This window comes from Leptonychotes weddellii, chromosome 13 (genome assembly GCF_054177405.1).
Source record: "Leptonychotes weddellii isolate Sample4059 chromosome 13, ASM5417740v2, whole genome shotgun sequence".
Lineage (NCBI taxonomy): Eukaryota > Metazoa > Chordata > Mammalia > Carnivora > Phocidae > Leptonychotes > Leptonychotes weddellii.
In genome coordinates this window covers 7144126-7160568 of record NC_138381.1, presented here as the reverse complement: position 1 = coordinate 7160568, position 16443 = coordinate 7144126, and the positions used below count along the sequence as shown (strand labels likewise).

General features: G+C 36.3%; 1 protein-coding gene across 4 annotated transcripts in view; it reads right to left on the bottom strand.

The window, feature by feature from the left end:
• RTTN (rotatin) overlaps positions 1-16443 on the bottom strand; it is a 153137-nt gene that overhangs the window by 29301 nt on the left and 107393 nt on the right. For all 4 annotated transcript variants that reach the window (XM_081801040.1, XM_081801041.1, XM_081801042.1 and 1 more), the window contains 6 exons: positions 15343-15436; positions 10936-11131; positions 8479-8569; positions 5837-5990; positions 2978-3115; positions 29-246 (listed from right to left, as the gene is read on the bottom strand). In XM_081801040.1, the coding sequence (XP_081657166.1) occupies positions 29-246; positions 2978-3115; positions 5837-5990; positions 8479-8569; positions 10936-11131; positions 15343-15436 (891 nt within the window). The remainder of the gene's footprint in view (positions 1-28; positions 247-2977; positions 3116-5836; positions 5991-8478; positions 8570-10935; positions 11132-15342; positions 15437-16443) is intronic.

Genomic DNA, 16443 nt, shown 5'->3' with positions numbered 1-16443 from the left:
GTTTTTGAAAGGTCAAGAAATCACATACCTGAAGAATTACTTCATTAAGTCGTTCTAGAGATTTCTGATTTTCCTGAGTTTTATCAAGAAGTGAAGCCATTGATGGACGGTGGCATACATTTGCTTTATCCTGATCTTGGAGATGCCTTTTTGCTTCCTCAGTCAAGAGAACAGAAAGGAATTGCAGGCTGGCGGTAGATAACGCAGGGCGTGTGGTAGACAAACCCACACATGTGCACAACATATCTGAGAGAGAGAATACCTTAAAATGTTTGAAAATGTCTTCAAAATTAAAGAAGTGAATCAGATCAATTTGAGTAATTAAGTTTATAGCCTTTTTATTTCTAATGAAGTAAAGCTATCAATACTTGTAAGTATCACGAGAATAACTCTAGTGTTTAAAAGTAATTTAAACAGTCAATATTAAGACAACAGAATCAAGGAATCTATTTAATTCTCATTTTATTCTTTTTATACGGGTTCTTTTTGATATGAAAGAGTGTGTTTGCGTATGTGTGTGTACACATGCACATACACACGGGGTGCCTGGGTGGCTCAGTCGTTAAGCATTCTGCCTTCGGCTCAGGTCATGATCCCAGGGTCCTGGGATTGAGCCCTGCATCAGCCCCGCATCGGGTTCCCTGCTCCGCGGGAAGCCTGCTTCTCCCTCTCCCACTCCCCCTCCCCCTGCTGTGTTCCCTCTCTCACTGTGTCTCTGTCAAATAAATAAATAAAATCTTAAAAAAAAATGCACACACACACAATATTTGCTAAGACCCAAAATAAGAGGATTATATATAGATGAGTACTGATTCCCTCTGGGGTCTTTTTGGGATCCACAAAGTCTCTGGAGTTTTTAACTTTTTAATTTTTATTTCAGTGCTTACGAAACAAAATTTCATGTAACTGTACTCCGAATTATCTAGATCACCACCGCATAATTGTGTTTCTGTTTTCAAACAAGTTGATGCTAAACAGTACTTACAAGAGTTAGTATGCAGTGTTGGCATGGTGCAGAAACAAACGTTTCATGGTAGTTCAGAATACAGAACAAAAGTGGTTATGCACAAATTTGCAAACATAACACAGATTAGAAAGAATAGGCAAGCCAACTTAAAAGACTCTACACTGAATCAGTCATTATTAATTTTCTGTTATGATCACTGATTTCATCAAAGAAACATTTGATGCATATTAATTTTATTAATTTGAGTACAACTGGTTTGTAATTTTGTTATGTTTTACTTTTATATCATTTGGAATTTATACTTCTATAAGAGTTATAACCATAAGAATTTCTACCTACATTTAGGCTAAAAGAAATTCTTATTTTCTTAAGTAACACAAGAAAAATAATTTAGTGAGAGTGGCGTTTCGTGAGAATTATGATCATTTAAATGATGTCTAAATATGACTCAGGTCTGAGAAAAGACTGTTCTAGATAACACAAGTTACAAAGTGATCATAAGATGTTTTAAATATGTACGAGCATATGGGATGGAAACTAAAAACAAACAAAAACAACTCCATGATAAGGAATAGCAACAATCATTTTTATTAGTTATGTTTTCATAAACATTACTATTATCAAAGCTAGCTGTTTATGTAGTAACTTATTTCTGATTAGCACCATATTATATAAACTGTGTGTGCGTTTTGAATAAGGACACAGTAAACTCAGAAAGATTCTGAATTCTTATTTTATCACTAGGGAAAGTGTCAGGTAAGCAGGCTTAAAGCAGGGACCAGCAAACTTTTTCTGCAAAGGGTCAGAGAAGAAATGAGTATTGTACGCTTTCCAGGTCGTAGGCCTTTGTCATAGCTATTCAACCTGACCACTGTAGCAGGGAAGCAGCCGTAGGCAACATGTAAATGAGGACAGGTGGCAGGGTTCCAACACAATCTTATTTACCAAAACAAGCAGCGGGCCACATCTGACCACTTGGCTTAGGTGTCCCACATTAGTACCGTGCTTTATGTTAGCAGTGACTCAGGTGGTAAACTAAATTTCCCCACAATGGATGTAAGAAAATCTCAATTAGTCAATCTCTTTCAGCTTTAATCTCTTTTAACAAAATAATGATTTCTAAATGGACACTTTTCCTCTTAGGTAAACTCAGAACTCCTATCTTCCAGATAACAAACAATTTTGCTTCTTACTGAACATGTATTTCTCCATAAAACTTACTTCAACACTACCACTCTGGTTACAAAATGTACCATCCATCTAAATCTATAGAATGACCAAATGATAAACTAAAATGTGAAAAAAACAAGTTGACTGAATTAGTGGTAACTTGGAAGCTTAAAAGAACTCAATTTTGAATACATTTAAACTAGCCATTTTTAAAAAGTAACATAAATGTTATTTATATGCATTTATGTTTAAAAAAAGTCTTCTTGCTATGCTAAAATTTGAAAGAGACCTTATGAAAAATTAGTAGTTATTTAAAAAAATTTGTTTATGCTAGTTACTTATATGGAAAACATCTTCTAAAAATACTTAACTATACTACACTCTTAACCATTTCTGTACTATAAGAAAATCCTTGTCTTGACACAAGACACTATTTTTATTATAAGTTTCCATGTTATCATATATACAGAATTTTAGGTGCAGGTTTACCCACTTATAGTGCATATATGTCAGGAAAGAGACTGGTTTCTACATCAACAAAAGGAAAATCTTTCTCATTGTTTTATAATCATGTCACATCACATGTCTCTTCATAATACCACAGGATTTTCTTAACTTGTTTTTATAGTTTTTTGAACTGGGTTTCAATTTTTCAAAAATGCATTTTTGAGGCTCCTCAAGAGCACTCCAAATTTCTCAAAGTAAATACCTGGTTTCTCTTTCAAATGCCATGCCGTAATTACTTAATTTTAAGAAAAAAATATATAAAAATTGTAAATAATGATTATCTTAATTTTCATTAGCAGAAAGATCCACAGCCTAGTGCGAGTATCTTCTTACCGATCACCGCCGTCCAGTGCTTGGCCAGACCTGCTGTCATAGACGGGAGAGAGGCAATAGCAGCTTTCCTCAGGAGTGTAGCCAGAAGGTTAAATAAATGTGTCCACGTGTGATAAAAAGCCGACATCAACTCTACATCTATGACATTAATGAAAACAATTCAAGTTATTAACACAAAGAATAGGAAATACAAAGCTCACCAGATACTTCATTACACTTAAGAGGCACGCACCTGTTAGACGAAAACAAATGTAATTCAGCATGATCCAAAATTTATTTATTTTTTTTTTAAAGATTTTATTTATTTATTTGAGAGAGAGAGAGCACATGAGAGGGGGGAGGGTCAGAGGGAGAAGCAGACTCCCTGCCGAGCAGGGAGCCCGATGCGGGACTCGATCCCGGGACTCCAGGATCATGACCTGAGCCGAAGGCAGTCGCCTAACCAACTGAGCCACCCAGGCGCCCGATCCAAAATTTATTTTAATTAACTTTTTCACTGCTTCTTAAAGTTCTCTCTCATCTACCCCTACATAAAGACAGATACACACTCATGCATCCTCCTCTCATTAACACATATTTAGTAACAATTCAGAAGGTATGACAAGTCATAACCTAGGAAACACACATTGTGCATACTATAAAAGCATGGCATTGTTTGTGCTACTTTTAATAAAGTAAAGTTTCTCCTGTTGTCTTTATCCTCTTTATGCAGGGGTGAAAGAAGAAAGCCCAATGTGCCAAGGTCATGGCAGAGAAGAAAGGAGAATTTCATTAAACAACCAAGAGTACTGCCCCTCAGTGAAAACATGACACTAAAGAGGATTCTGCACCTTTGCCTGTGGCTGAGAAAACAGCAATTAACCTTCTATTGTAAGGACGGCTTTCCCTTCTCTCCACGTGGCAAAGCGGGGTTCCGGAGAAGCAGTAATCCTAGGACTATCTTCTCTGACCACGCCACCGGTACTATCTGGCGGCTTTTGCCAAACTCTGTTACCAAGCAAACTAAGGACTTCCATTTCAGGGTTCTTTTGGAAATGGCATATTCCAGGAGTTCGGATTATAGCAATCCTTGGTGTGTGTCTCAACCATTTTGTCATTCTCAGCTCTATAAGGAGTCTTTTCAGACATATGTTTCCTCCTCATCATCCCCATGAAGTTTTAATTCCATAGATTCTGTATATCTATATATCTGAATACAGATTCAGTATATCTGTACTTTATGCATAAAAAGAATTAGGTATAAAGCTTACTGATTTTAGTCAAGATAGCCAAATAAAATATTTAAGTTAAAAGTTAAAATTAAAAATTGAAAAGCAATTAACATTTAACTTAACTTTATAACTACTTTTGCTAAATAACTTTCAATATGGTTTACTTGCTCCTATAAAATGTATTGAATTACATATGAAAATTAGCAAATCATATAAATATATACTAGAAAGATAATCAATATTTTATAAAACAATTCACAACTACTTTTCCAGAAAAATTTTTAAAACTCATTTCTTAAAAAATTGTTACTGAACTTTTACTTTTTGCTAGATATGAGAAAATGACTTCTAACTTAACCAGCTGCCAGACATATACTCAGGTATCAGTGACATTTTTTACTTTATTTTCAGCAATTGACGTAATTAATGATGGGCCAATTAACTTATATAATAATAAAACATATACTATTTGTATTTAATTCTCAAAGCCCAAGTCACACACAAAAGCAAGAGAATCAATTAAAAGAACAATCCACAAGTCAGCCAATGACAATCAAGACATGATATGACTCTGGGATATCTGGCCATATGACTTTGGGATCAAGTGTTGAATCAAAGTCCTCCAGTCACAACCATCTATACACTACAGTTTTTAGCAATGATATTTATCTCCTGTTTATCTTCTCTGAGCTCAATATCAGTGCCTCCCAAGTGATATCTAAGAAACCCAACAAGAGAAATTAAATACTAAGGAATAAGATTTTATTGGGTAGAAATGAGCTCTGAAGGGCCACAAACCATTGTAACAGCTAAGATTTTTTTCCCCCACCCCTTTCCCCCAAGATTCAATTTTTGTTTCTTGAGGGGTGATATCACCCTCATAGTGAATGCATGGTCTATCCTGATTTGCTTAGTTAGGACATCACTACCACCTGTAAAATTTCCAAGTAAAGAATTACTATTCTTCTAGCACCAGAATATTTTAACACTAATGAGACACTGAGGACTAGATTTGCTGGCATCATAAAACATTTCACTCACCTAAAACCAAACAAATCTATAAAATTCAAAAACCTAAGTAATAATTAACATGCAAAGAGCCATTTAGCAATAGCCAAATTATCGATTACTTCATTATAAAATCTTTTAATTATTGTATTTTAATTCTGTTAAAGATTCTATATTGTTTTAATTTTCTCTTCTATTAAGTGCTCTAATGCAACTTTTCATCAGAGTGTATTTTTCAATAATTTAGGACTTTATCAAAATGTTTGATATTATATGCTACACTTACTGATACTTGTTATTGCAAATAAGTTATTAGTAGGTCATTTGGCTGTACCCATAGCTTATAAGAATAATTACTACCTGAAACTCACTGTACTTGCTAATATTACATACAGAACTTTCCCCTCATTTAAACTGGACAGCACAGGGGATATTCTTTCACTATACTACATATTTGTCTCAAATGGTTTCCTGGAACCACTTAAAAGATCCAAACTATAAAACACATTATAAAAGCCTTCCAAAATATTGGCAAAGCACAACATAAAATTTAACCTTGAAGTGAGTATCTGGTGCAGAGTAAGACTTTTTTCCTCAATATCATTTGCTTCCATCCTAAACTTAAAGAAATAAAGCTTACCTAAGACATCTTTGGTGCATATGGTGAGGACCCCAATGATGTTTGTGATAAGAGGTTTCAGAAGCTCATCCTGAATCACAAGGTTGGGATCTACCAATAAACATGACTGCAGAAGCCTGGACAAAGATGACAGGTATTCTAGGAGAAAGGATACCTATTTGAAAAAAGAGATAAAGGAAAACAAAACATATTATATGAAAAGTCTAGCTCAGTGATATTTCAGCTTTCTATGCATTATAAGTTACTTTCTTTGTAATGTATGTTAATAAAAAACTAAAAATATTAATCATAATTTTTAAAGATCTAAAAGGAATGCATAGCACAAAGTATTCTCATAAACATGCCATTAATGACCACATTAACACTGTCAAGTATAATAATACCAAACAAAGCAGTATTTTCAAAGTCAAATTTCAAATTCCATTGAGAGAAAGAACACCTTTATAGTTTTTAAGTAGCTAAACTGTGGAATCAATATATTCTGGAAGTAGAAAGGGGCATTCCAATGCCACATATCATACAATTTTATAAAGAAAGATTACAAAATACTCTTCAACACATCTCCTATCAGGTAAAATGCAAGTTTGTAACATTTAATTTCCTTATTGCTATGAAGTCTTTTTTGTTGCCTTTGTACTCTACTGATTGCAGTTACAGCAAGTCTGACTCTGATGCATGAAGTGTTACCAGAAACAGATAAGCCATGGAAGGTGAGACCAACGAGAAGCATCCGAGAGAGAACCACAGAATCACTGAAGCCTCTCACGAGCCCACGCGCTCCGCCCAGCCACACTCGCCACTTCCTCGGCGCCTCTACACTCTCAGCTCAGATCTCACCCTTGTGAGGCCTCCTCTGACCACCCTGACAAAACATAGCACGCTCTCCCTCTGCCACACACCCTTTCACCCACCCTCGTTTTGCCCATACCATTTGTCACCAGCTGATAAAACACTTCACATTTTATTTACTGCTTACTGTCTTCTGCACCGAGGACAGAATTCATGTGGGGAGGCATGTGTGTTTGCTTTGTTCACACCTCTGTCACTGGCATCTAGAACATAATCTGGCAGAGAAGAGGTTCCAGAACTTTTCTGGAATGAATGAGTAATCTTGTGTGAGGACAAACAGCCAAGAAGCACTTAACCTACAGAAGGTCAGGTGATGAAGTGAGTAAGAGTGTAAGTTCTGGAACCAACCTGTATGAGCTGGAATCCTGGCTCTGCCCCTTTCTATGTGAGCAACCCTGGACATTTCCAGTCATTTATTTTTAAAATGAGGCCACTAATGATACTTCATGTGACTATTGTGACGATTACATAAATTAGTACAAACAAGCACTCCGGAAATGTGTGCTACTGTTGTTATTCATTCATTCCACAAGTACTAAATGAGCACCTTCCATGGGACAGGCACTGCGCTCAGCATCCAGAATACAACTGATATGTAAGAACAGGCAAAGCCCTGCCTTCATGGAGCTCACCGCAGCCTCCAACCTCATCTCCCCCTCACAGATTCACTCTAGCTACTCTGGCCTCCTTGATATTGTTTGGACAGACCAAACATATCCCAATCTCAGGGGTCCTGCAGTGTCCCCCAGGACTAGCTTCCTCACATACTTCAGGTTACATGTCCCTGTCTGAAAGAACCTCCCTGACCACCCTAAGTGGAAAAGCCTTAACCTCCCAGCTCTGATGTCATTCCCTGTCTCCGGTTTTAGTTTTTCTTCTCAGACGTCTATCATCAGCAGGTACATATGGATTTGCTCATGATCTGCTCTCCCAACTTGAGGGGAAGAGTATTTATTTGCACAGGCAAGATCCTGGTACACAGTAGGCCCTCAATAAAAATTTGCTGGATGGATAGACAGTGAAATGGAGGAGATAGTCTTATGCAAATAAACACACTCAAAAGTGAAGACACTGCCCTGGGAAAAGTGTTTTGAAGATGATGCACACTGTGTTACCCAACCTTGTAAAAGGGTTGTCTGCCCTATTCAGAAACCTCAAAGACAGCACCACAAAGCAAGAGATACTGGTCTGTTCCACCTTTAATTATCACACTAAATAAATCTTGTAGCCCTTCTTAAAATCTGATTTGAGGTAACATTTCTATTAGCAACAACTACACAAGGAATTGTTAAGCATACTTTACATAAAGATGCTAGCTACAAGCAAGAACTTAAAAATAGTAAATATCTGTAAAGGAACAAAAATAAATTTATTTTTATTAGATTGGGTTTTGAAAATACAAAGAATTTAATCACCATGTATTTTAACAACTTCAATTTAGGTGAAAATGATAGACATAGTCTAAAATCATAGAATGAGAAGGTGGTCTATACAACGTCCTCTTTTTATAATATGGTGCTCAAAGATATCCAGATCTGTGGGTAAACATTTATAGCTGGTTAATAATGGAATCAGGAAGAGAATCTAAATCTTTAAACCCTGCTGCTTTATTTCACCATGCAAAGATGTCTCGGATTAAAATGTTATGTAACCTATTTCAAGTAACCTCATCATACCATGTATATCCTGAAAGATTTCCATCCCTCTCCTATGGTTAGTATATTCTTGGCAGAATTTATGTTTCTGGCACTTAAAGCAAACAGACATGAGCGAGAGGGAGACGTGACACTTACCTGAGCCTGAGTGTGTTCAACTGGAGGTGACAAAGGCAGTGGAGCCTTCAGCTCCTGGACACAGCTCTCTAGGAGGGTGGCATCTGCAATACTGCGAAGAAGAGAAAAAATAAAAAAAGAAACCCCTCCAGATGAGGAGTATGCTGCTTATTAAAAATTAATAAATTAGTATTTGAAGTTTGAATATAACCTTGAATAGAATTTAGGAGAAAAGATCTTTACAGAGAACAAACTGATGGCTGCCAGAGGGAACATGGGTGGGGGTGTTGGGGAAGGGGAGTGGGAGATAGAGGCCTCCAGTTATGGAATGAGTAAGTCATGGGAATAAAAGGCACAGCATAAGGAATACAGTCAATGATACTGTAACAGCGATGTAACAGGACAGGATGGTAGCTCTGCTTGTGGTGAACAGAGCATAACACATAAATCTGTCGAATAATGAAGATGCACACCTGAAAGTAATGTGACACTGTGTGTCAACTATACTCAAATAGAAAGTAAAAACAAAAAAGAGAAAAGATTTTCATAAAGACAATAAATGTATACAAAAAGGTATCCTATAATATTTTAGAACACAGGAAAAGATCTTGTCCAATAAACATGGGAAGCAAAAAATATCTAATGAAAAGCAGAATAAAATATAATGAAGCTCTTTCAGAAGGAAAGCAAACAAAAAAAAACCTTGGTGGTTAGTTTCCTCTGTAAAATAGGAAAAATACTTGCTAGGAAATAAGTTCTGATTTAGAAAGTAAAAAACAAAACAATGCAAAACAAACAGGAAAATTGTTTTAAGTCAGGAATAAAGAACAGGTACAGAATATGACAAGCCTTTGCCATAAAAGATCCTTTAATAGCTCTGTGGCCTCAATTTCACAGCAGACTCTTAGCTGACTCTTGAGAAGCCAGAGGATTCCCAAAGCTCCATTTTGATTGTTCTCGAGGCAGGAAAACATCCACAGGGAAAAGGCAATCGACTAGTGGGTTCCTTTTCCAACTCTAGTAGGTCTCACAGTAGAAAGATGACAAGGAAATATGAACAAACTCACACACCACGGCTTATTATAAATGGTAAACGAGTAATGAAAAGTGAGATGAAACAAGGGATATTTCTTTCTTTTTAGAGTTTTCTTAATATCCTGAAAAGAAAAAGAAGGCACTGTGATTTGGCAAAGAAGAAGAAGAAATTTCATATGGCGAATGTTCACAGGCAGAGAAATGCAAACGACTAAGTGGTCAACAGGAGGAGGTACACTGGCTATCTGGATGTGGGAAGAAAGAAAAGGAACAGTTACTATAAAGAAAGAGCGTCCCAGACATCATCACTTAATCCTCACACTAACCCCACTAAACAGATGTTATTAATGACACCCCAGAGATTAAAATAACTTCCCCAAGACTACAATGCTAGGGAGCGAATGAACTATAATCAGACCTTAAGTCAGGCTGATTAAGGATCTACAGCCTTTTTTACTATACCATATAACCAATATGATCATCCAAAGGTCCTGCCATATAAGCTCATTAATATAGCTAAATGAAAGAACAAAATCATGATTTCCTAAATTTTATCAGAGTACTTTCTTTTTTTTTTTTTTTTTTTTTAAGATTTTATTTATTTATTTGAGACAGGGAGAATGAGAGAGAGAGAGCACATGAGAGGGGGGAGGGTCAGAGGGAGAAGAAGCAGGCTCCCCGCCGAGCAGGGAGCCCGATGCGGGACTCGATCCCGGGACTCCAGGATCATGACCTGAGCCGAAGGCAGTCGCTTAACCAACTGAGCCACCCAGGCGCCCCTATCAGAGTACTTTCTAATAAAAGAGTTTAATCTCCAATAATGAAAAAAACTCCAAATGAATTTAAACCATGATTTTCAACCCATGGCCACGATTCTGATACAACCCTAGGGAGATAAATCCCTGACCTCTTTCACTTCCATTTAGAATGGCCAAGTGTGATGGAGGACAAATAAGGTTTAGAACCTCTCAATTATTATTTTTTTTTTTAAAGATTTTATTTATTTATTTGAGAGAGAGAGAATGAGACAGAGCACATGAGAGGGGGAGGGTCAGAGGGAGAAGCAGGCTCCCTGCCGAGCAGGGAGCCCGATGCGGAACTCGATCCCGGGACTCCAGGATCATGACCTGAGCCGAAGGCAGTCGCTTAACCAACTGAGCCACCCAGGCGCCCCAAGAACCTCTCAATTATTAAAAAAAAAAAAAAAAAAAAAAAAAAAAAAAATCAGGAAGGTGGGAGTGCATAATAGTCGACATAACAAACCAATATGAATGCTGTAATAGATCCAAACTAAAACTGTCAAGACAATTCTGGCAAAAGCAGAAACCTGCAATCTAATGAGCCAAAAAAAAGTAAAGATAAATTCCCAGGACACATGAAGTCTTACACCAAGTCATGAGCAGAGCTGGCGTCAATTCATCTCTGCCACCCCGCCTGTCTTACCTGCAGAGAAGCTCTACGAGCCGGGCTTGCCGGAAAGCACGGGCAGTGTCTCCGGGAGCGATAGCCAAGAGGCCGTCCAGCAGGCCGCACACGGCTGACAGGAGAGGTGGAGTGACCACACACTGCCTGGGCAGAGGGGCAGGAAGGGATGTGCCACGAGGAAGCTGTGCTGATGTAGTTTCATGCTGACCCATTACTGAAAATAAGCATAAAGATTATCATGATTTTGTTCACTTTGTGCTTATGTACAATATTCACAAGTTCTGATATTCAGAGGAAAGTCCCTGAAAGTGCCAAAGGAGAGATGGTTGGGGAATTTCCTTAGTGCCAGACTCATCTCCACCCTGAGGCCAAGGAAGCAGCCATCCAACTCCTCCACTCTGTGTGAGTGTGAGTGTGTGAGTGTGTGTGTGTGTGTGTGTGTGTGTGTCTGCCTTTGGTGACAGTATAAGAGCCAAGACAAGAAGGGCAGCGCACGTTTTCTGCCCTCGAGCATTCAGACACCGAGGAACAAACAGACGGTCTACAACTCTTTTTCTAAAGCTCTAGGGGCCAGAAGTGCTTTAGAATTCAAAATATTTTAGATTTTAGAAAAACAGCATGATACATGAACCCTACATTAACTCACACCTTCAGTGGGATCTTGGGAAACACCCCACGAGGAAGTAAGTATTTCTATAGAGTGACACATGTACAATCACAGTAAGCAGGATGCAGAAAGAAAGAAAGACCACCTCAAATCAATACTGCTCAGGTTCTGCAGCAACAGTACTCAGGTACAGGCAAGTTTTACACCAAGTGAGTTCTGAGAAAACTTTCAAGGTTTCAGAGATTCTGGATTTTAAGAACTGAAGATATGAGACTGTGGACCTTTCCCAGAAAACTCAACAAGGGATTGTTAATAAGAAAGCTATCTTTGTTAATCTGCCTCAAGACTTTCCCTCATGACCCTCATTTATCTCTTTTTTAAAAAAACATACTTTGAATAAATTCAGACTTACAGAAAGTACAAGAGTACAAAGAATTCCCACATACCTTGGCCCAGATCCCTATATATTAATGTTTTACCACATTTTATCTACCTATATACCTATCTTCTTATGAACTGCTTGTAAGTTGCAAATGCCCCTTCGGCCCTAAATTAATTTCCTAAACAAACTTTGTCTTTTATAATCACAGTACAATTAGCAAACAGAAAATTAATAGTGACACAGTGGTAGCCTCTAATCTATAGACCTTTTCCAAATTTGGCATATTGTCGCACTAATGTCCTTTGTAGCTCCAGAGTTCTTGTTTGGATCCGATTCAGGATCACACCTTGCATTTAGCTGTCATGTCTCTTTGGGTTCTAAACTGGAAGATTTCCTCAGACTTGCTTTGTCTTTCAGGGCCTTGACATTTTGCAAAGAGCACAGGCCAGTTACTTTGTAGAACGTCTGATGTTTGGTGTTTCCTCATGAGTAGAGCTTCAGTGCATCCCAGCGGGAAAAGCATGATTCCTATTTGTACCAGTATTGGTAGTGTTAACTTCAGCCATTTGGTCAAAGGGGTATCTACCCGGTTTCTCCACTGTGAAGTTTAATTTTTCCTTTGTAATAAACTAATGCCTTCGGGGGAAGAATTAGTACTATATAACTTCGGGACTATGTAACATCAAGAAAGATCTGACATTTTAAACTAAATAAAGTTTGGAAAAGTAAATTTAGGTAATTCCACAGAAACAGTTCAATTGATTTTAAGGGAAAAATTTAAATATTCAGAAGATATGTATTCCACGTTTTCAGCATTTTTAGGCCAAGTATAGAGAAGAAGATCAATAAAAGGGGAGGGCACAGAGGTTAAGAAATTCAAACTCATCTAATATATTTAAATAAACTTTTATATTTTATCTAGAGAAAATTATCCTAGTTATTTATGTTAGTAGTACTCAAATACACTAACGTTTTTATTTTTTAATGATTCCTTTCACCTTTGTATATCAAATGTAAGCTTACAGATCAAAAGAGATCCTGTTAGGTTTTTTTTTTTAATAAAATAATTTTTCTTTTACAAAAGTTAGAAACTAAATTTAAAAATGTAAAGTTGGATGTCTAAAGTGGCCCTAATGTACATGTTAGAGAAAAATTTTTTCACTCTGTCCTAAATCACTTTGGAGCATATTAATTCCCTGGTTAATTAAGAATTAGCAAAACAACAAATAAAAGGACTAACTAGCTTCACTGGCAAATCCTGCTAGATGTTCTAGCTGAGGGAACTAAAATCTCGTTATCACCAAAAAAAAAAAAAAAAAAAATCACATTTTATTTTAATACTATTTTAAAGGGATGAGATTCAAGAAGATACTGAACAACAAAATAACTGCTCTAGTATTTGGCTCACACACAATATATATTCAATGCTTTGCAGCACTGTTCAGTGGCAGATTCAACAAAAAGGACTAAGAAGCTTTTTTGTCAAATATACATGCTGAAGTGATTGGTAACCAGTAAAACTGTGCATGAATACACATTCTAAGCACAATCCTTGAAAATAAAATAAATCCAAATCAAGAATAATGCAACAAAAAACAAAACAAAACAAAAAAGCCCACATAACTGTATGTCCACACAAAAACCTGTACATGAATGTCCGTAGAGGTATTATTCATGATAGCCAAAACGTGGAAAAATCCGAATGTCCATCAAATGATGAATGGGTAAATAAAATGTGGTCTATCCATCAGTGGAATATTTTTAGCAATAAAAAGAAATTAAGTACTGACACATAATACAACATGGATCAACCGTGAAAACATTATGCTAAGTGGAAAAAAAAAAACAGTCACAAAAAAACACATACTATATGATTGCTTTTTTATGAAGTTTCCATAACAGGCAAATCTATAAAGAAGGAAAGTAGATTAACTCTGGCCTAGGACTGGGAAGGATCAAAAGAGATGAGGAGGGATTGCTAATGGCGAGGTTTCTTTTTGGGGTGATGAAAATGAAAATGTTCTAAAATTAATTGTGGTGATCCTTGCACAGCTCTGTGAATAGACTCAAAACCAATGAATTCACTTATTAAATGGATGACTGTATGGTATGTAAATTATTCTCAATGAAGTTATTTAAAAAGAGTAATGCAACATACTTTTAGAGATAAATGTTCATGAAATTCATTATCAAATTTCATTTCATCCTCTGTGTCCTCAACTATTTAAACAATGTGAGTTTGCTCCTTTTATTCTCTAGAGGATCAAATAAGTACTTTCTACAATTAAACACTTTTTTATATTGTTAACATATATCACTAAAAAAAAACAAAATGGGACATTGTTTAAGAAGTTAGGGAACAGGGCGCCTGGGTGGCTCAGACGGTTAAGCGTCTGCCTTCGGCTCAGGTCATGATCCCAGGGTCCTGGGATCCAGTCCCGCATCGGGCTCTCTGCTCCTTGGGAGCCTGCTTCTCCCTCTGCTTCTCTCTCTCTCTCTCTGTCTCTCATGAATAAATAAATAAAATCTTTAAAAAAAAAAAAAAAAGAAGTTAGGGAACAAACACTGTAATAAAAATTCAGAGTAAAGTCTTCATTAAGCAATTATTTCTGAAGTTTTAGAAAACCTTTTCCCTGCTGATGCTTATACTTCAGTGTTTAAAATTCTTCTTTTTTAGGTAGCATATTGCTTACAAGTGATGAATTTAATGCTACTGAATAAAGGCCTATACATTCTCTAGGACAAACAAAAGCTAAGTTGTAATCTTCCAAACATATAAAGGTTGAAGCATAATAGCGTTGGAAGCAGTCCCTAATACAAAGAATAGAATTTATATATTGCCATTAATAAAAATAAATCCCAGGCTACTCATCAAGCATTTTTTTTATTTTATTATGTTCTGTTAATCACCATACATTACATCATTAGTTTTTGATGTAGTGTTCCATGATTCACTGGGTGTTATACACAAACAATGAATCATCAAGCATTTCTAATAAAATAAAGATGCAACACATTTTGTAGACTTTAAAATAGAAGTATTTCCCTTGAAAAATACCTATGACCAGATTCTCTCCACTTTCAAGTGGACTACTGTGGTAAATTGAAGTGTTTTCCCTAAAGAGGGAGAAAAATGAAGGTAACTAATATCTATTAATTCCCCAGTTCAAACACTAAATATCTACACTTAACTAATAAGAAACCATATGGCAATCAGACAACTACATTCCATTTATTAGTTAAGGGTATTTGTTTTGTTAATTTCTGATATATTTATTCTATCATGTTCCAGTCCACTTCATTTTGTTCTTATCTAGACATTCACTGTGTTTTGTGACTTATTTAATTTTGTTCTTATGTAGACATTTATTTCAAAATATCCTGACGGACTTGTCATTTTTCTTTTCGAAAGCAGAATGTCTTCCTAAAAGGGTACCTTGAGCCACAAACTGGTCGTGTGAGGCTTCAGGGAGAGACACTGCTGAGGGCCCAAGTGGTAGAAATTCAGCACTCCCCGACGAAGGTGCCACCTATCAAGGAGCAGAGAAAATTATTTTATTCTTAACATTCATTCATTAATGTTATCACATGGAAACTGAAACAGAAGCAATATGTACACAAAATAACCTTAAACAAGAAGGTTAATAACAAAACTACACTAGTTCATATGACTGGGAAACATTCCATATCTTAAGAGTTGTAAGTTTTTTGAATGGCACTTTCCTGCTTCTTATAAGACCTGCTGGAATTTATGTAAATCAGTAACTCAAAGTAGCAAAGTTTTGATTTGAAGCCCATTTCGGATTTTAAGGTCTAGATATGGCTTATACCCATTTATTGCCCAAATGTTAAAAAGCTAAATCATGCTCCTTTAACTTTTGCATAATTCACCGTCCCTGAGATAGTCTGCCCTACTTGATTCATAGTAAGAGGGGTTCTTCTTATAAGTTTCAAATGGCACACACAAATTTTAATAGTGCCTAAGAAAAAAATCAACAGAAATATTAATAGATTTTTCTCTACCTTTCCCCATATCACAAAAGAACTGTTTCAGGCAGTATGTTAACACTGTGTTTCAGAATACAGTATTTTTTAAAACATTAAACATAACATAAATTCTGTAGAAGACAAACACAATTTCACCTATAGGTTTACAGATGAGCAGACTATGCAGCCTCCTAAAATGGAAAAAGTTCAAACTGATGTATCTGGCACCTTCTATGTGAAAAATACCTTATCTGGAGAGGTCAGATCCCTCTTTTTCTTACCATCAATTTATTTTCTCTGAAATAGCCTGAACTTCCCAAACCTGGATAATCTCCATGTCAGCACATGCATACAGTATGAGCTGTCACTAGAACTTATGAATCAACCCTACCTCAAACTCAGATACCATACAGCTCAGAACTTGTATATTGATTGTGTATTTATCTTAACATATAAAGTAGGATACCTTATTAGACTTGATATGATAGAATAAAAGCAAAAACCAAGGGTATTTTTGTTTTCAGTTTCTGTTAGTAAAGAGAATATAAAT